Source organism: Eptesicus fuscus, chromosome 8 (genome assembly GCF_027574615.1).
Source record: "Eptesicus fuscus isolate TK198812 chromosome 8, DD_ASM_mEF_20220401, whole genome shotgun sequence".
In the NCBI taxonomy this organism is placed as follows: Eukaryota; Metazoa; Chordata; class Mammalia; order Chiroptera; family Vespertilionidae; genus Eptesicus; species Eptesicus fuscus.
In genome coordinates, this window is record NC_072480.1 from 73,329,059 (window position 1) to 73,350,769 (window position 21,711).

At 41.1% G+C, this 21,711-nt stretch overlaps 1 protein-coding gene across 1 annotated transcript in view; it reads right to left on the reverse strand.

The window, feature by feature from the left end:
- COL4A1 (collagen type IV alpha 1 chain) overlaps positions 1-21,711 on the reverse strand; it is a 138,730-nt gene that overhangs the window by 60,311 nt on the left and 56,708 nt on the right. Inside the window, exon 2 of the mRNA XM_054719964.1 lies at positions 19,310-19,372. Within this exon, the coding sequence (XP_054575939.1) occupies positions 19,310-19,372 (63 nt within the window). The remainder of the gene's footprint in view (positions 1-19,309; positions 19,373-21,711) is intronic.

Sequence of the window (21,711 nt, forward strand, 5' to 3'; positions counted from 1 at the left end):
GGACATTCCCCATCTTTATAAATTTCAAAGGTGAGAAGAATCAGAAAGGGTTAAAAATGAGGGGGAGGAGGAGCAGCTAATTTTCACATACTATGAGATCCATTCTCTCTCTAGGAGCCTTCTGGATCCACTCTGCCTCTTCTGAACCGCAGACCCCGCCTGGCCTCTTACCACATGCACCTCATTTTCCTCCCTCTGACCATCATCAGGATTGCTGTGACTTGTTCCTGAGAATGCTGAAGCTGCAGATGGCCAGCTTTGTATGAAGAATGGGACAGACGTTAAGAGCTGAGGTTTGGGAACAGAAGCTGAGCTGGATATGTAGGAAGGAAAGCGAAAAGGCCTTTCTGTGACCAAGCCTGGACTTCCGTTTTTGTGCTGGACTTCCTGCCTCAGGGTTGGGTGGAAAATCCCAACCCCTGTGGGTAAGATCCATCTCCTGGATAAGTCCACCTATGCCCAGTGGATGGGTCACCAGCTTCAGACTATCCATGGACACAGCACAGTTCTGCATCTCTAAGTGCCCAAGTTCAAGGATAGATTTCTATTGGATAAATCCTGTTATCAGAACATTATTTGAGCCCTTGATAAATTCTGACACAATTCTCGGAATGTCAACATTGCTATGAAGTTGGTTGGTAAACCTAAATGCTCAAATCCTACATAATACAAAACTAGCAGAGTGATGGGTACAAAGAAAACGCACAATAAACGTTCTTTGATTAACAACATTGACAAAGAAATAAAATTCTGATCTACAAAAATTCACTTTGTACATCAGTTGGAAGAAAAAATGAATTATAAAGAGTTCGTCACAAAACAGTTTCTGAAGAACTATCATTCAACATAAGAATAACTCGAAAGAGCCCTAAGTGCTGTCTTAATATAAACAATTTAAAACTCTTCCCCTAAAGTCATCTAAAAGCAAACAAACTGCCCAACTTCATTAATCCAGTAAAAACTTTCTAAAATGATAAGCAAACAAGTGCTGACAAATTGTTGGCAGCAACAAAATTAAAACTTTTCCAAAAGTCCCTCGGAAGTATGGAAGTTCCAGACATTTCTCACTCATTAATGCTGAGTATCACTGATGGAGGACACACTTTAAAGCTATAAGCAGTAGCAAGGATCTTTAACAGCAAATATTTTCTTTAATAATTTGTCTCTTAATGCTCTTTCTGAAAAAAAAATTTAAAATACTTTCATTCTTACTCCAAAGCATATTTATACTAAATATTTTAAAGTATAAATATTGTAGTCACGCCTCTGAAGTGGTCAGCTTCCCAAATTAGAAAGAAGAAAAGTATTATGATAATGTTTTTCCAAAGGCTTGTGGGTGTATTCAATCAAATCCTGTGTGTACAGCTAATCTTTAATCGATAGCTTATTTCCATTTTCCCAACAAACTGCAACCAAATGCACTGTGTTCTCTGAGAAACGTGTGTATTCTTTGGCCTCGCTCTCTATTAACACATTCAAATGTCAATGTGAAAGTTCAAACTTGGTTTTCCTGTAGACACCCCACCCCCGCCCTGCGTCCTTTCATCCACATTCATTTTCTTCTCTGCTTCAGCCTAAGTGCTGGCTTTCAACCATCTCCCCAGCCCAAGCAGTGTCTCCAACCTCCAGTCCCCAGCCCACCTAGAGAGGGCTGCTTCTACCCAGAAAACTGGAATTCATACCCCACCCCTTCCATCTCCTAGCACTTTGAGCACATCCATAGGACTATCAGCTAAACATGCCTTCCTTGCGAAGGAACTCCTACACCCGAAATGACTTGAAGAAAATTATTACACCTAATTGAGCCTATTAAATTAAAAGGCAATAAAGGTTAAATGGGCTTTGGGAGAAGCTTCTGCAGGGAAAGCCCCCATGGGGCCCTGGCTCCCTGCCACTAGAGGGCGCTATAGGACTATACATTTTTTTCAAATTAAAACTCCCCCAGTGGAATGGGAAGTATTCAGTCTTTTTCTTAAATATTCATTATGTTATTAATATTAAATATTCAGTGCCATTGAAGATATTAGCGTGGGCAGAGTTGAGATAAATCAGTTTGATAATGCGTAAAAGATAAAACTCTAAGGGAAAGGAAAAATTTTAATTAGAAATTAAAATGTAATTAAAATTAAAATAGTAACCCGAATGTCAAGACTATTAAGTGACAGGCAAATGTTGTTGCCCTAGAAATAATGTGAATTGTGGATATTTTTCATATTGTTTTTTCACCCATTTTATAAACTGCGAATACTTAAATCTAACAATATGGGGGCGGGGGTGGGTAGTAAATTCAGTGTTCTAAATAACTGCATGGAAACAGTATAAGCTGAAAAATTAAACCCTATAAAACAGATACAAATATGATAGCAGGGAGGTCTCTAAGAAACTATTACTAAACATCCAACTGCCAGTAAATTTTATTTAAGAGATTTTCTTTGGTCCCTCTATTGCAAATTTATAAGAAACATATACTTAAAGTAATTTAATCCAGTTTCCTGGTTTTTCCATTTGTAAAGTGAAAAAAATCTGTTCAATCCAAAAAAGGTGATAACAATCTTTCTTGCTAAAAACTCCATTTATTGACATGGAAATCAAAATCATAAATGCTTCTGCCTAAACCTATTACCTTACATCCTTCTTCTCATGTATAGACTTAAAATCGTCTTTTAAAGCAGAAAAATAATCCCAATATAAAAGGTGCTTCACTGCAGCTGGGAACCTTACTCACTGTGGCTCTGGAAGGTGGTACCTAGGGGGCAAAAGTCAGCTGCAGCTCCACGTTGGCCCAGCAGGGGGAGCCTTGTCTAACATGCACAGAGCTAAATAAAACCTAGTGGTAGCAAAACCGCTCAGCTAGAAATAGACCCTACAAGGACTGAATGCTTACAAAGTCTCAGTCCGGCACTGAACGCAATGGTGCCTGCCTCAGAGTTGCTGGGAATCTGCCTGTAAAATTGTACCTTTCCTCACCAGCTCATGTGCCTTTTCTCTTTTCCATGAAAGTTTTCAAAATTCTATGTCATGACTTAAAGATTTTGGGAAAGGAGAGGAATTGCAATTAAATAAATACTGGACAACAAAATATCAAGAGGTTTGCTGCTTTCTGGGTTTGGACAAAAAAAATGTATATTTTTCTCAAAAACACCCTCCTTTGTTTTATTTTTCACTATCTCCACAACAATAACCCTGAGGTTTAAAGAGATGTGTTCTATCTTATCAGCAAATTTGAGAAACACTAATGAGTGCACAATACCTAAATAAGACTTGGAGGGTTTTCATGTTACCATAGTTGAGGATGTTATTAACTTGAACTTGGAAATGTATCTGGGCGTGTGACAGGGTTCTGGAAGTGTGCGCATCCTGAACAAAATTGGGACACAAAGTCAGGAAGTGCCACAATCTAGGTCATGATTTTTTGGGGTCTGTGCTAACAGTAAAAATAAAAAGTGCAGAAAACATATCCTGACCATAATAATTATAATAATACAAAAAGTATGCAAGATATTTTTCAGGTTTAAACCTAAGAGAAATTGTCAATTGGCAATGAATAAATTTTTTTTTCTTAAAAAATGTGTTAAACACAATTATCTACCAAAATTGAGTTTTATGGGTGCCCTGCCAGGGCGCATGCCTTGGTGCCCAGCACCTAGTACTGATGGCATACAGTAGGTGATCACTAAATACTTTCATGAGTGAATCAGAAAACACAAAATATTAACGATTCCAAGGAAATAATATAAATCTACCAAGTGGGTGCAGGTTTAGAAATTCTACTTTCAAACTTGACTGCAAAAATAGGTATCTTTGCTCAGGGTTAGTGCACAGAGCTTTTGGGAATCTTACTTTCTATGTTCTCACTGTAGTGCCTGCATTGATAATGCCAAGTGGTGTGGAAGGAACCTTGTCCTACGAACCAAAATTATTTTGGTCCTAGCCCCAGCACCCAGCACTTAGATTCTGTGAAAATCAGGTCTGCCATCTGTAAGACAGGAGGCTGCACCTGCCTCCCATCCCAGGCAGGAGTCCTTGAAGGGTCAAATTTGATCCAGTACTCAGAGTTATTTTGCATTGCACAAAACATGAAGCAAATATGATGAACTAAACTGTTCTAACTCTAGTTTATTTAAACACTAGAGGCCCGGTGCACGAAATTCGTGCACGGGGGGGTGGGGGCATGGGATCCCTCAGCCCGGCCTGCACCCTCTCCAATTCGGGACATTCCTCTCGCAATCCGGGACCACTGGCTCCTAACCACTCACCTGCCTGCCTGCCTGATTGCCCCTAACCACTCTGCCTGCCTGCCTGATTGCCCCTAACCCCTCTGCCTCCCTGCCTGATTACCCCTAACCACCTCCGCCTGCCTGCCTAATTGCTCCTAACCACTTCTGCCTTGGTCCCCCGCCATCATGGCTTTGTCTGGAAGGAGAACCGGACAACCGGAAGATGTCTGGTCAACCCGGTCTAATTAGCATATTACCCTTTTGTTAGTATGGATAGTTTGCATTTATTATCAAGATTTCTATGCCCATCAACTCAACTGCATTTCCTATAAAGCGACAGAATATTTTAAAAGAGAATGAGAATGCAGTGTCTTGCGTTTTTTTCCACCTTCCCTCTGGTCATGATCCATGAGTTATTTCCTTCTGGTTTTTGTGGCTACATTTGACATTTGAAAATAATAATTCTTGGGTATTTAAAAAATCTGACAGTTTTATAAAATTCCTCCTTTATCTTAAGCACAAGGTTTTGTCAGTGTGTTTTTCCTTAATGAGTACTTCTGATATTAATTATTTTCAAGAACAGGATATTCCCATGCCAGCCTGAGCTGCTATAAGTCCACCGCATCACCAACGTGCACAAGGCTCCAGGACCTTCTCTTCTTTTTAAACTATAAGTGTCTGATAACATACACATGTTCTTGTATCCCCAATTACTTCCTTACCCTCCAACCAAGTTACTTGGCCATCGCCCACCACTAATAACATTTTCCCCCAGCATGCTGCAATAATTTTAAGACTTCATTTATTATGCTCAGAATCTCAAAGATAAGAACAGGGTCAAGGAGTGAAAACATGAGCAACCAACGTGGCACATATAATACAATGCAGCACTAGTGGAGCTTGAGGCTTTACAAAACCCACTATTAGCTTAGCCTCATTGATTTGAGAAGGTCATGGTCAGATCAATCTGAATTAATAACTGAATTTAGCTATTTCCAGTAAACACCATTAACTCTTTTAAAACCTATACAGACACACAAGGAAAGAAATTCAGCAAAATGCTAAAGGTTGTTTTTTTGTCAAGATTTTTGTTTTAAAACTGAATAGATAAGAAAGCATATAATTGCACAATCAATACAAAATGATGGTACATAATTAATAAAATAATAGCTACTTCTTAAATACTTAAAAGTAGCTTTCACTTAGCAGGTATATTCCTTGCACCTCAATGTTACTAACAAAATTCGCAGGCCGGTTTTCAAAAGATAATGTGAAGAATATCTCCTGGTTATGGCCAAATTATCAAAAAAAATCTTAATTAGTAGGATCTTATTTAATGCCACTTTTATTATATGTATTTTGTAGAGGTTTTAGAGGTTCAATTTACAATGTAGTTTCTTGATTTTTATTCTTACTCAATGCCAGTAAACTAAAATATTATGCTCTTTGACTAGAAGCCAAGATGAAGACACAGACAAATGGCATTACAGTTTGTGAATTTAGGAGATAATAACATTCCCATTAAAAAAATAGCTTAGATTGTGGAGTTTTAAAATGTGTGACATTTTCCCACATATTCTGTATTTAAATTTTTTAAATCAGTTAGAGGAGAGATGGCCCAGAGTGTCAGCGCCATTTACAAAGAGAGAGACAAAGAGAGGGAGGGGGGAAGGTACCTTAAGAGAAAGGTCAGGCCACACCTGCTGTCAATGCCCTTCCTCTCCCCACTCTGGGGCCCGTGGCATCTGACACAATGACCACAATGACAGAGGCAAATTCTCTTTGGCGAGAAAAGGCTCATCAGTCAAGTTTCCTAAAAAGTGACCTTCCCTGTCTCCCCGCCCCCCGCACCCCCCCCAGATATAAAATCCCTAATTTTGTGAAGTTCCTTAAAAGAATAAACAAGTTCCCAAGTCAGTGCCTCCCTACAGGAAGCAGCAGCACCTTCTGTGAAGAAATAGGTGGAAAGCAACCACACCCCCGCAGTTTGATACTCCACGTAAAAATGCTGCCGTTGCTTGTTGGGGTCCAGAATTTCGGAATAACAATATGCGAGTGAGAGGGAGCCAGCTCTACGCCAGGGCCCAGGAGGAGCAGAGTCCTGCTCTGTGCGTGGTTGGAGCCAGAGCTCCCTCTGTCCTTCCAGGTTCCCTAAATACACCCCAAGGGCAAAGCCTGGCCACCCTGCACTTCTGGGACACAACCATGTAAAGTCACCCACTGTGTACGGGGAATCCGATGCCAGGAAAACGTGACGTGCCATAAGTAAGGAAACAGACGCTCCTCCTTATAGCAAAAGACTCACAACGTAATAACTGCTGAGCGAATGACAAATGATTTGCTTCTGAGATATGGTTACCTACACTCGCCTAGAACCCATACTTAATTATGTGATGGGACACAGGAAACGCCTGAGGAGAGAGGTGCCTGTGTCAGGAACGAAATACTTGACAGCACAGAAAATGACGTGCATATTCTTATCTGTCACTGGGTGAAGCAAATTACTTTTTAAAATATCAAATTTTAAACTAGACTCACTGAGTAGACTACTTTGTTTGAAGCCTGACATGCAGAATATGTTATTATATTCATCCCGTGTAGACACCTGTTTTACTCCTCGCAGCCCTTCATGTCTTTCCACCACCAGGCATTAAGCCTTGAAGGGAATGCGTCCCCTGAGTATGAACAGCCCTCAGGTTGGGGAATTTAATTGTAAATATTTGAAAGGGAGACACTTTGGGCTAAGAACATAACCTCACAGAGGCAAGTAAGTGAGATATGAAAGGAAATGAATGGTGATTCCCATGAATATTTTCATAATTAAAATCTATTTCTCCCTCCTATTCAATTGTTGGTACTTACCCAAAAGTAAGACGAAAGAAATGACACCTAACCAATTGTCACTAGGCCAGGGGCAACCATCAGGGCAATTGTTTCAGAAAGTCGGGCATGATTCCAGTGAAGTTATTTAATACTAGCTCTGCCCTCCCAGTCCCACAGAAAGATTCAGAAATAAAATATGAAGAACTGAATAGATTTGTAGATGGGGCGGGGGAACGGGGGGGAAGACAGTGAGGCAAGAATCACAGAGGTTCTCAGCCATAATTGTCTTAACTCCAGGGAAAGAGACCAGATGGCAATTGGGACTCAAGAAACTTAAATTTTCACATCCGCAGGCTTGGAAAACGAGTGATAAAGGAACCTGGGAGAATGCTGCTGACTCACAGTTCCTCTTTTTCTCAGCATACATCATTGAGAAAGTATTCAAGACTGAGGAAATGTCTACTTGTAAAGCAATAACCCATTATGGGCCTGACCTTCCTCCACTCCAGATTAATGGAGCGCTCTGGCATTTATTGCATACCACAGCTCCTCTTGGAAAAATAACATTTTACTCTAGAAAGGTCGGCAAAGCACAGCACTGAAGTACCCCCTTGCATTTACAGGAAGACCTGAAATCAGAGGATAGCAGGCATTTAGTTCGGAATTCTAAGTCATTCCTGATGCAGGCCTTCAACTTGAAATTGGAATGTCTAGATTCTTTTCCAGATTGAGAAACAGACACCCAGTCAGAAGGACACGAATAATCGCAACTGTCATGCATCTTCATCTATAGAAGATAAGTCTGTTAAGGCGTGTCCTACGCCCCAAGAAGCAGTACAAAATAAATTCCATCCTCACGTAAGCTCCCAAGCTCTCTGTTCCCTCCCTCACCCAGACCGCTGCCTCTGTAAAAGTCACGAGAACTCCTCACCTTCAAGTGGCTGCTGGCTCTGATTCTACCCTCTCCACTTGGTCCTCCCATTCTCCCTGCCCAAGTCCCACAGCAGCTACCACCAAAACTGCTGGTCCAGAAAAGAAAGAAAAAAAAAAAAAAAAAAAAAAAAGCTTGAAGCCAGAGGGCAGGGAGTGGTCCCACCAGACAGCAGGGTAAGGGGTGTGGGAGGGTCCAGGAAAAAAAGTGTGTGTGCACGTGTACGCATGTGGGTGCATGCCTATGTGCATGAGTCTGCAGGCATGCAAGTGAGAGACAAAGAATGTGTGTCACAAGAGATGTGCCATGAGGCATCGGAAAGTAAAATAGGTTTACCTGTGCAGGTGAGCAGAGAGGAAGGCAAGCCAGATAACTAATGGGGAAGGATTAGGAATTTGCAGTGGGAGAAGAATAAAGAGCTGAATTTTTTTAAAGAAAAAGGGGTGCAGCATGGATCGTGCAGCCAAGAGTGATGTCCCCCCAGCTGGGTCAACACTCAGGGTGTTGACTGTCAGATCATCAGAATACCCTGTGGAAGCCAGACCGCCCTGCGAGACAGTGGGGGCATCCACCCTGAAATCTGGCTTCAGCTCATGTCCTCCTGGCCCTGGACCCACAAGGGCTTAAGGACCGGGTTCTCAGCAGAGACCAGCAATCGAATGTCCATAAAAAAGAAAAACATTGCCCTACTTTATGACTCCCCAGTCATATTTCAGAATGCTATTATTAGCCTTTGCTGGACGTTTGCCCCAGCCATAGATTACTTCTGCCCTGGCAGGCTAGGCATTCAATGAGCTGTCAGGTCACCATCTCATGCAAAGAACTGTGTGTCTCACATCCAGACAGGATGCAGCAGCGCCCAGGAGGCTAGGATGCCCCCACTGGGCCCTTCTGATACGGCAGGGTCACCGCCTGTGTGGTCTAGAGTTCGACAAGGTGATGCTTGCTCTTCACCAAGTGCCTCTGTGTAGCTGAGACATCAAAGCTCTGGTCCTCCAGCTCCTTATGGAAACTCACCGCCCACCTCAGCCAGGGCAGGAGGGTAGCCACAGCAATGTTTACAAAGTGCCATGGACCAGGAGAAAAGGTGCCACTTCTGATGCAGAATAAAATATACAATTCCCTGGCCACCAGGGCCGGCAGTCTAAGAACAAGACTTTTCTAGGCCTCGACCATGAAATTCTGATAAGATGGGAGAGAAGAGGCCCGGCTTAAGAAAACAGCAATTCCCGAGAGCTCAGAAAGACACACCTTCTGCTTATTGCCAACCAACTTCACTTTCATGAAAATATGCCCTTTAATGATTTGGGGTCTCTTGTGTAGAAGTGAGAAGATAAGTTGGGGCAAAGGGGCAGAATCGTCCATGGCAGTTTCCCATCCCCAATTAGGGCAAACATGATGAAAATTAGGGAAACAGAATCGGGGGGCCTAACTCACGTGCCCTTAGTGTGCTAAATTTTAGGTCCCTGACCCACAACCCCAGCTCAACTCTGATCCCTACGGGGCTCACTCTCACAACACTGCCTTCTTTTTATCCAAAAGGAAGAATGGGATGGAGTGAGATGGTGGACATAATCAGCTCACTGGATCTATTACAAATACATTTAATTCCTTTACCAGTCTTCTAGGGAAAACCATTTCAAAAACCAAGCATTTAGCCAGATGTTGAGACCTCAGAACCCACATCAACTGAAAGCCTGGGATTTCGTACCTAGAATCAGTTGACTAACATATGGCCCTCACATGTTACAATGAGGCATCCATAAAAAATTACTTAGACAAATCCTGGGATCTAACCAGACAGGTATAAGAGATTCAGCTCTCATTCATTACCAAACGCATCTTTCACTTCTGTAGGTCGGCCTGGAAGCATTCTGGATGGCACAACCTCACACTGATAAAGGAGAACTCCCATTGAAGGACTTTACATCAGGAATAATTTCATGACAGCATTGTAGAGATTAGCCAAGAACCGTTATTAGCTCCTCATGTTGAATTTTCATGTGAAGAAATCCAGAGTCAACTAATTTGAGGCCAGGTAAGCATTAGACCTTCGTGAAACTCCGTGGTTCAGCAATGGAGGCAGGCTAAACCTCATGGACGGGGTGTTGGGTATACCTTTAACACATCTAATGGGTTTGCCAAAGGGGAAAGAAAACAAAGGGGCACCACTTCCCCAGGCATCTGGTTTGCTCCTTACCTCTGACTAATTCTTCCTTTGTTTAATTGCACATTGTGCTGAACCACTTCACAAGCATTCGGGTTCTGGCAATACCATTTTTACGGGTGCAGCTCTCCACGCCCACACTACATCATTATCACCATCATTACGTGCCGTCTGGAAACCAATTCTGAAAGCTCATGATGTGGCACCAACACACAGGAGGGAGAGCCAACGGCCCAGGTTTCATTGGTCAGGGTTGGTTTTAAGTCTTCCATCTTGAATTAAAACATGCAGGCTCATTTGGCTCCTTCTATTCCTGCCAGCCAATGTTTTAGGATCATATTTAGAAAACATAATTTTTTTCCTGTGAATAGTCAAGACAAGGACTGTCTGGGCCCAGCATCACTGACGACAGCGTGCACTCATGTGAGGTGTTCTGGGCTTGAAAAGTCACAGGACACAATATTCCATCCAAGACATTTAATTTTTCTACCCCTCCTTCTAAACACGGGGGAAAAAATCAACTCACTATTTTTAAAGCGGCTCTTGAGGAGGTACGTTCCAAATATAGTTGCAAACCGAAAAATGTAGATTTTTATCATTGTAATCTATCCTAGGTTTAACGGGTCTCAGAAGCACATGGCAGAGGAGCAGGTTTTGTGTGGTGGAGAGAAATAAGAAGATGAGATGGAAACTGGGAGAAGTACAGCTCACTGTTGCCCTGTGGTGTGGGAGAGTGTGTATTTCGATGACATCCAATGGTGAGCCTTATGTGCGTAGCAAGATAAACCCACTTTGCATAAATACATGTCTAGTGGCTGCCCAGGTATGATGTTGATATTTTGTCCTTGAATTCAGGCATAGATTTTTAAATTCTTTGTTTTCAGAGAACTACCAAAAAGACAAAAGTAGGTGAATGTGGAAACCCATATTGATTCTCATGACGAGACTCTGCCAGATGGTGATTCATGTCCAATATGTGGAAATAGGAAATAGGAGACATCTGGAAAATATCTTGGCATTACAAGACACCACAAAAAAACATGGATTAACTCAAATAACCAGCTCACATGCCCCCGGGTCCTGTGGTGAGCACCAGTGGCCCCCAAAGTGGTTTAAGTAGACACTCGGGAGTGCTTACATCCATGATAAGGCAGAAAGTCAGTGACGTTTCTTTTAAATAATATCTAGAACAAGAAGAGTTGGCTGGGGGAGGAGAGGCGTTTGGACAACCCTTATAACTATATGTATGTCAGGAAAAGCAGATAACGACAGAAGCCTGCAGAGGTATTTGGGATGTTAGAGAAGCGAATAAAAGGAGAGGTGGTTTCCCTTATAAATTAAGGGATAATGATTCTGGAAATGGAAGATAAAATCACGTTGACTAGAATTTGGATGATGTTTCCAGACAGACCTCCCAAGTGAGTACATTTCATTTTCCCTCCACCAAAAGCTTCCAAAAGCTACAAACACTCTTCCTAACAGTGGTGCTGTGATTCTCAAAACATCCTAACATCTCTTTAACTTAGGTCCCAGGAGAGCCTCTGTCCCAAGTGGACCAAGCCCATTTCCCTGGTCTTCTAGTCTTTCTCTGTGAATTGAGAGTCAGCCCGTCTGTGCCTATGTCTAGGCATCCGTCCAGGACTGGACCAGCAAGCAAACTCTTTCCTCATATCTGTCACAACTTTTCAATTCAACTACTGCTAAAATGACAGTTACACACAGATGATATTTTAAATTTCCTAAGTTCTTTTATGTATAATACCTTTCACTTGATCCTATGGGAAACATTAGAAACTTTGAGATCAAAGGTCATTTCCCTTTTTTTATAGGTTAACTTGATCAGAATGACTTGATGAAATACCCTCAGCTACCAGATACTGGGACACACACTGGAATCAAGGCTTTTACTCAACAAAACATTCTTTTCCTGAAAGCTGTTCCTGATTTGGGAAACAAGTGGTATCTGTGATCAACTAAGTTGGGGGAACTGTACCCCAGGAGGTTCAGAAGCTTCTCAAAGGTCCTAGAGTGGAAGCAACAAACATCCACTTAACCATCACTCAGTGTTGCCCAAACTTATCTGTCCTTGGAACGCTCTTCCATATTCTGTCCCAAAAGAAACATCTACTAACAGCCCCAAAGTGGTCTGAGGATCACAGCCTGGGAAGGGCTGAACTAGACCCATCTGACTTTCGTGAGTGCTCAAAATACATAAAAATAAAGATATCCAATCAGTCTCACAAATATTAGAAGTAATTTCAAATACACTTGATGCGCTAATTAAAATCTAATTTTATTAAATAAGCCTCCTAATATTTTATACTAAGTAGCAGCTTTTACTACATTTTTACTTAATATATTTCACTTCTTGGAAGTAAGGAAATGGGATTTCTTTTGAAATAGACTAGGTTTTGAAATTTTCACTAATTTAAATGTACTACAGTGCCTCTCACAGAGTAAGTGCTTTATACATATATTATTGTTCTTAGTAGTAATTCATTATTAGTCCAAATCAGTTCATTGAGCCAAACTTTCAAAGAGTCTACACAAAAATATTTACTTTCAGGAAAAAAAATTAAATATTCAGGAAGAAATATGACACCTGTAACATTCAGAACAATTGTTAATATAATTTAATGTATGGGGAAATTTTTTCAGTATCCTGGTAAAAAAATAATAGAAAGATAATCTTGTTCTTTAATAACCCTTGAGGACCCTAATCTATAATACACAGATACTAAGAATAATTTGAAATGAAAAGAGAATAACTACTTGATAAATAAAGTATAACACACAAAAGCACTATTCCTGTTAATGATATAGTCTTTGACTATGTCCAGAATGGATCAACTGTATAGCTATACTCACCTCCTGGGAAATCAAGGAAACATGCCCCTTAAGTAACAAAGGTTACTGCCTTGTAACCAGAGTGAGAAATTCCCTACAGGATAGAGTATATTCCAGGATTTCCTGAAGGAAGGGAGTGGAGGGGCCGATCCTCACTATGTACGTGCTCTTGCATCTCTTGAAGCAAGCCTAAGAAATCCTCACTTCCGCATGCCCTCCACTCAGGGTTTTGTTCTGAATGCTGTACAGAATAAACATGCCCTGAATGGCATGAAATAAAAGCTGGTTGTTCTGGGCTGGGCTTCCCCTGACCTCCCTCAGGTGGAGATGGGGCTCAGACTTGGCAGATGACCTCTGACCTGCTTCATATTAAAGACAAGGTGGCTCCCTATGGATATTTATTTAACCGGGTGGAGGCCCTAGTGGATACTCCCCTAGAACAGGAACTGGGAGTTCTTCCCATGGTCCCAGAGGAACAGGGTGATTTCTTTGTGGTCCTCCAGCCACCCTCCATCACTACCCGTTCAGAGAAAGGCTTCAGAAGGTCTGCGTGCCTTGGCAGGTGGGCAGGGGATCAGCATATACACCATAGATTCCGTTTTAGAGCAGCAGGAGCTTGCTCAAGACTCGAGGATACTCTGAACGACAAGTTCATCATGTTGATTCTCTCAGATCTGGATCTTCTTATCTTGAAGAATGGAAATTGATTAGAGCTATGATAGGACTTAAATCCCATTATTCACATCTCATTTGCTATAGGAGATTGGGCTAGTGCAGCGACTTTTGATCCAGGCTGACTTTACTCCCTGCTCTCCCCAGCTCCCAGGAGGCACCGGCCACATCTAGAGATATTTGTGATGGGGGAGGGAGAGTGCTCCTGGCATCTGGTGGGTAGAGGCCAGGGATGCTGCTAAACATCCTGCAGTGCACAGGGCACTGCCCACAACAAAAACATTTTTCTATCCAAAGTGTAACAGTGTCAAAGCTGAGAAACCCTGGACTAGTAAAATGGGTATTAACATAATAAGCATAAAAAGCATTCCGTACCATGCCTGGCCCTAGGTAGAAGTCCAAAATACATCAGTCTCCTACTCTTTCTTGCTCTGACACTCCAAAGCCAGGATTTTTCTCTCCTGGCCAAAATCTGTTGTTTATAAGCAGGGGCTATAATTTAATGTTAACACACAGACAGACAGGTGTATATGTAGGAATGATGTCGAATATCTGTTGACTGTGTCAATGTATATAGGAGCTAAATAGCTGGTAAAGCTACAAATCAATTACTATAATAAGAGAGAAGAGTATCCTGCACAAACTTTGTGCTAAAGCAACATTAACTTTTTTCTAGATCTCCAGGGCCAGAAACAGAATTACTTCCAGATTGGTCCGATTTCTCCAGCCCTTTCAAATCAGATAAGGTACACATTTTAGGCAAAAAGACAGAAATTCCATTTTTGAAGTTCTCTGCCTTGAATACAATCTGGGACTATACTCTCTGATGATTATATTACTGCTGTGCAGACCCGGCGGGTGGAGAGGGACTGCGATTTATAAACCATCTCATTAGTAATAACAAAATAATGTGCTTCTTTCCCACGTTGTTGGCAAGGATCTGGATATCAGCAGGTTAAAGTATTCTGAGAAGATATCAGATACCCACGCAGTTCCCACCATTCGTTAGAATCACTATAATTTTGGTTAATTAAGACTCTGTGCTTCCAAGACTATGTGGCTTGGGAATGTCCCTTTCAAGAGTCAGGAACTATCAAACTTTTTCTATGGTAGCATCTATCAACTGTCCACAGAGTTGCTTTCTCTGATTAGTGTAGTTCAGTTCAGCATGCGTCTTTATGCATATGTGTGAGAGGTGACTCTATTCTATATCCAAGCAAGTCTGGGGAATTAGTGAACACAGAATTTGCCTGGATCCTACTTGTCTAAGAAGCTGTCCCTTTATTTATGGTTCTAGGACCTAGAACCTAGGTGACAGGGATCAATCCCTTCTCAGAACAACTGCAGCATTTGTTTGCTCTTTCATTTCTCCTAGAACTTGATAATTCACTCTTGTTATTGATTTCATGTGCATATGTCCTGCCTCTCTAGTTTAACCTGAAGTTCCTTTTTTTTTTTTTTTTTTTTGGACACTCCAGGGTCATAGAATATAATGACAGCTTTATACAAACATGGACTCCCATGGTTAAAATACTTGAAAGACTTCTTATGCAAACTCTATTTTAGCAAAATATAAATAGTTCATTTCCAAATATTTAGCAGTAACTACTGGGAAAATGTAGCCTTTCCAATCATCTCAAACAATTGAGAAAATCAGGTTATCAAGCAAAAGAGGAGCTTAAACTTTTGGCTATTTCTGAGTAGACAAGCATTCAAAACCCTAATCAGTTTAAGTAGATAACATTCCTACACTGCTGAGGCCTCAGGAAGAACACAAAGCCATTGTGTACAAACCCAAATTAATTACCTAAGAGAAAACATCTGAAGAGATGAGTGGCCAGCCAGGGAAGTAGGAAAATAAACAGTTCAGCAAAGACGCTAAAATCCAGTGAAAGACTCATGAATCTAACTGTTGAACTCAGAATAAGATACCTGGTATTATACTGATGACTATGAGATTATAAATTGACCGAGGATCTGCCACATTAACGTTTACTTAGCTCTTTAGAGGATATAAGTCATTCTGTCAATTAATCACATCTCCATGGAAAGCAGGACTTAGCCAAAAGAGATTTGGCAATTTGTACTGGAGATATTCCAATTTCCACTGGTGGATTCTAAACAGCCAATGTATCAAAGTGTTTTTCAAGGAGATGTGGAAAAGACATGTCTCAGAAACAATGATTTCCAAATTTCTAAGGCAGTAACACTCTGTCCCACTTAAGTAACTTTACTTCTCTTGGGGTTATATGACTCCTATTATCCTATTTTTTAATACAAGTCAAAATTCATTTAATTTGTGGATATTTGAGAACAGCAAGAAAACTTCCATGAGAATTAAAGACATTTGTTAGTAGCTCAAAAGTACATCTGCAACTTGAACCACTAGATTTAAATTGTGATTCTAAACCCTTTATTCCTTTTGCATTTATACCCAATTAACATGTCTAGGACTTGCTTTGAGAATGGGTTGGAGTTGGTGGCAGTTGCAAAAGACCAACTTCTCTCACTGACCAGCCAGCCAAGAACAAATTTCTTTGTTGTCTGACCTTGGGAAGAGAGAAATGGAACCAGATCTGAAAGCTCAGTCAAGCTCTAGGTGTATCACATCATTAAACTAATTATTTTAACATCACTTCCAAGACAATTAGTGGAAGTTTAAAATTTCCTCTTTCCGTGGGAGGAAGGGCCGCTTCCTTGCTCATGTTATGTGAACCACGGGACCTGAAATCTTTATGCTCAAGAGGACAAAAGATAGATCTCTGATTTTGTTAAAAGGATATAATTCTAAACCAGTTAGCTATGCCCCTAGATTTCAAGAGGCCTTCTGAATCCATTCAATAACTAGTCTTTGAATGGATTAATTTATAGCTTCCCCTGAAGTTAAATAGTTTTTATTTAATAATAACAGAAAAAAAAAATTGAAAATGGGCAATGAGGGAGACTGTTGAGGGAACAAGGTCAGGCCAGGAAAGATCCAGTCGGCCCAAGATATTGGATGTCTGATTGACTTTCTAAGAAGTATAGAAGTCTACTTTTTTTTTTTTTTTAATATATTTCATTGATTTTTTACAGAGAGGAAGGGAGAGGGATAGAGAGTTAGAAACATCAATGAGAGAAATATGGATCAGCTGCCTCCTGGAGCACACTCCCTACTGGGGATGTGCCCGCAACCAAGGTACATGCCCTTGACCGGAATCGAACCTGGGACCCTTGAGTCCACAGGCCGACGCTCTATCCACTGAGCCAAACCGGTTAGGGCCAGAAGTCTACATCTTCTATCCAGTCCCAACAGGAGCTCTGTGGTTCCCCAATTTCAAGGCTTAGGCAGTTGCAGCAGCAGGCTGACCTGAGCCCTCCTCACAAGAAAGTATCACCATAGAAGGGCATGTCTTCTCCCTCGACACTCTGCTGCCCTTGACCTTTGCAAGCCCACATGAAAGCAGGGCCCGCTGCATGTCTCCATGTCCCAATTCACACGGACCTGGGCCAGAGGAAAGGAGAGGCCACAGCAAGGGTTTCATCAAGGCTTAGTTTTTTGGGTTTTTGGGTTTTTTTTTGTTGTTTTTTTGGGGAGGGGAATGTTTCAAGACCCTTTTCTTGTGAGGTTGGGTGCCAGGTGCTGTCTATGATTCAGATGTGACCCTGTCTTCTCTAAAAATGTTGGGACAACTCTGAATTGAAGTGGGCCAAGTCCCCGACTAGCTGTCATCAAATTATGAAAAAGTCAGCTGAAAATGTGTGGAAAGCTATACATGGATAAATCTACTCTGTTATATATCAATGGGTGGGTTTTTGGTAAAAATTAAAATAAATCTGGCTAGAAAAGGTATGGACAGAATAGGAAGTCTGAAAACCACCAGAGCCATGCAGCTGCTAGACTGGAGTGGAAATCCAGAAGTCGGTGGAATGGACCCTGTGCCTTTCAAGAGAGAGAAATGCTAGCTCTGCCGGCCCCTCTCCAAACCCTGAAGCTTTACTTGCAAGAAAAACGTAGAGCTGATCTAGGCTTTCATTTCCTATTGTTGACATCTGAAAGTTCTACTTTTCATACTTTTAAGGATTTTTTGTTAGTTCTGTGTGCTTGTGTGTAATTCAAGCTAGACCATTTTTTAAAAAGGGGGTGGGGGATCCTTATGGTATGAACATACTTGCCTCTACTTTAAAATAACTCTTGAGAATGCACACTGGACCCAGCTAGAAAAACTCCCCAAGAAGAGAATGGACAGCCCCTGAAGATGAATTAGAGGTGATAAAGTTGATAATGAAAGACATAAAAATGTTTCCATATCCTCCATTTATTCAAAAACTATCCAGGTAGTAGTGTCAACAACTGTCAACATATTTTTTTAAAGAATAATGTTGGCATTTCAGCAAGTAGTTAAAAAGAAATAACACCATTTTCTGTAAAACAGAATTCGCTGAATTTCAAAAGTGAGAGTCTGGGATCCCATACACCTTCAGCAGGCCATGAGTGAGAGAAAAACGCTCGTGCTAGCCTGGCTGACACCTTCATCTCCCCGAAAGCAGGCAGTGGTCCACTGGGGCTCACTCCCTTCCACATGACCCCAACCGCTGAGTGCTCCCTCATGGGAGGCGGACTGGTTTATTGGCCATGTTTTCCCACTGCCAGGCCTGGTTTCCATGGTGACTCCCAGACAGGTTTAGGATGCTGCACTATCCCTGGGTAAAAACCAGATAGGCAACTTCTCTCATGTCTGAAAAGCACAGATATGACTTGCCCTTCAAAGAAAATGATCCCTGGTGCTTAAATGAGAGGGAGGAGAAGTGCTTGCTTAGAAAAAAATATTTTCATTTTACATTTGGGAAACAATAAATATTTACTGTTTTTTGTAAATGAATCTAGACAAGTATGTTATGAATTAAAATCTAGAAATCAAAATAAACAAACAAGCAGAACAGAAACAGACTCACAGATATAAAGAACATTTTGATGGTTACAAGATGGGAGGGGAACTGGAGAGATGGGTGAAAAGGTAAGGGATTTAGAGGTAGAAATTGATAGTTATAGTGTAGTCATGGGAGTATAAGCACAGCATAGGGAATATAGTCAGTAATATTCTAACAACTGTGTATGGTGTCAGATGGGTATGAGATTTCCAGGATGATCACTTAGTAAGTTTTATAATGTCTAATCACTGGGGTGTACACCTGAAACTAATATAATATTGTATTTCAACTGTAATTGAAAAATAAAAATGATTTTTAAAAAATTTTTAAATACTAATTTGAATAGAAGCCCACAGGTTCAATAAAACTTTCTTCTTTTTTCAGAAAAAGGCTAAGTTTAGCTCTTATACATTAATTTCAAAGAATACTGTTGACGTGACAGACTTTCTTCCAATACACTTGTTCCCTCTAGAATCAAAAGAGGAAAATGAACCAAATCCCTTTTCCTACATTAATTGCCACTAATTAGTACAATCTTTGGAGAATAACTGTTAAGATTCGCAGCAATAATGTTAAACCTTATTTTGTTTCATTTGTATTGCTCTGGGGAAATTATTAAAATAGTAATAAGGCTTTAACTTGAAATGATGATTATTTGGTGGCTTAAAAGTAGTTGCTAATACATTCCACACTGATGGCAATTCAAAAGGAACTGTAGTTACTTAAGTTTTGGCTACTTACCTTTTGTCCCTTCACTCCCTGGCAGTCACATTTCCCACAGCCGGAGCCAGCACATCCACCACCCTGGAAGGAAGAGAAAAAAAGTCTTTAAATAGAAGAACTCTTGCAAATTGAGGTCCACATCTGAAATGAAATGATTTTGGCATCTTCACCTATTAATGGGAAAGTCCTACCCTGTTATTATGAGCACAGTCTTCAAGTATGTGACATCTAGATTTGCCCTAATGGGGCTGGTCACGTATTTGTCCTATGGTTCATCTCTCTTGACCTAATAGATAGAAGAGCAATCCTGGAGTAGGACACATCAAAGCATAACTTAGTCCAAAAAGTGAAGACTGTCACTTATACTTTTGAAGTGGACTTTCTAAGAGATTATGTTAATAGGATACAAGGCGATGAAAATGTCACACTTCTGATTTACGAGTTTAAGATGTGAGACCAGGGACGGTGGCTTAGGAGGGCAGAGTCCATGCTTCGTCCCTCTCATTCCCAGGGAAATACAGGCATGCCAAACGGCATTTGGAGCTCATTTTTAATCCCAAAACCTAAAGAACTGATTTTAAACCCAATTAAAGCTTGAATATTCAACTAAAGAACATTCAACAACAAAATGTCCCTTGTAGTTCATTTCTAGCATGTAAATCAATGTTAAAACTGCACAGAAAAGAATTCAAGCATGTAATAAAAGCTAGAGAAGAAGAGAACTAATGTGTTCAAGTGCTACAGTCAGCTATCACCCCCATTCTACAGATGTGAAAACTGAATTAGGAGGCTTAATGTAACATGCAAGAATGAGGCTGAAATTAGAACCCAACTTACATTATGTAAAACTTCCAACACAATAAAAGGTAAACATATGACGGTACCTACATAGAGTTGCAATTTCCATAGAAGAACCCAGATTTTAAACCAAAACAGGCCGAGGTATTGTGGACAGAATATAAGAGGGTATGACAGAAATAATTTTAAGGAGCCTGTAAGTCTAAGATAAAATGTGTAGCTGAATTTTGTTTCAGGTGATAAGTTTCTTGAAAAGAAAACCATACTGTTAATCATACTGTGATCAGGTGAAGTCTATTTTTTAAAACAATATACTCATCTAGGCTCCATTGCCATGAAGATCTGCATAAAACAACTGCATCTGAAGATATTTATTTTATTCGTGAAACCTAAACAAGTCCCTCCAAGACAGTAAGCTGTTCTTAATTTTATATTTTGGAAATGGGGACAATTGACAGCAATCCAGACTCCTGAGATTATGGTTCTGTTTCTTTCCCTGGCTCACATTTTGGGCAATTTTTTAATCAATCCATGTTCGTTTGCAGTTTGCTTCACATTCTGGGTTTTGGTGACCAAACACATGAGGCTGAAATCTTAAACCTGTGCTCCGGAAGGTTCCTCCAAAATGCACGAATACAAGTGCTGAGAGACTCAAGAGGTGTGCCTCCCTCAACATCACCATCTCTTGTCCAATACCCAGATGAGCACTGACTACTCGCTACGTGGGTTCCCATAAAAGGTTGACTACATGCCTCTACCGCGACCTTTATCATGTTCCTTATAGCCCTTTACGCGTATGTCTCCCCAGCACCCCATAAGCACTTTGGGGGCCGGACCAGACCCTCTCTCTGAGACTACACCGGTTGTAAAACTGACATTAGGAAGTAAAGAACACCACTGACTGAACAATGGCACATCAATTGTTAGATCTACCCAATTTTAGAATTGTTAAAACACCAATGAATGGGCATCTCAGAATTGATGAAATAGAGTAGTAGGTTCCCAATTACTGTCATTTTGTTGGTGGTGGTGGAGGTGGTGTCCATTTAACCCTTTGCACTCTCTTGCTTTTTTCTCGATTCCTTTATTCTAATGCTGACCGTGTCGAGTAGCACTCGACATCCGAGTGCAAAAGGTTAATCAACCTTAAATAACAACCATAGACAATAATCCACTGGCATGTCAACTCACAGGGTATTACTGCATAGCATCACTGGGGGGAAACTACAAAAAGGGAACTCAGCCATGATTGTGAGACCATTCCAGATTCCCAGACTACACAGAGAAGAGTGGAGGTTCTCGGGGGTGCATGGGTCCCTGGAGCTGCCCAGAGCGGCTAGGTGAGTCCTTAAACCAGGAAAGCCCAACAGGTGAGGTAGCTTCAAGTCACAGGCTCCAGGTTGGCCTCCCCTCTCTTACTACCTCATTCCCCACAACTTTCCTGCTTCTGAGCCAGGTTCAGAAACAGCTCTGCTCTTTAAACTCAGCTAAACTCCATTCCACTCCTACAGGTACAGGAAGGAAATAGCAACTAGGTGAAGGCTCATTTATTTGTATAGTCCGCAGAGGAACTGTCTACCTACCACGCAGACTTAGCTGGCAGAAACCCATCAACAGCCTGA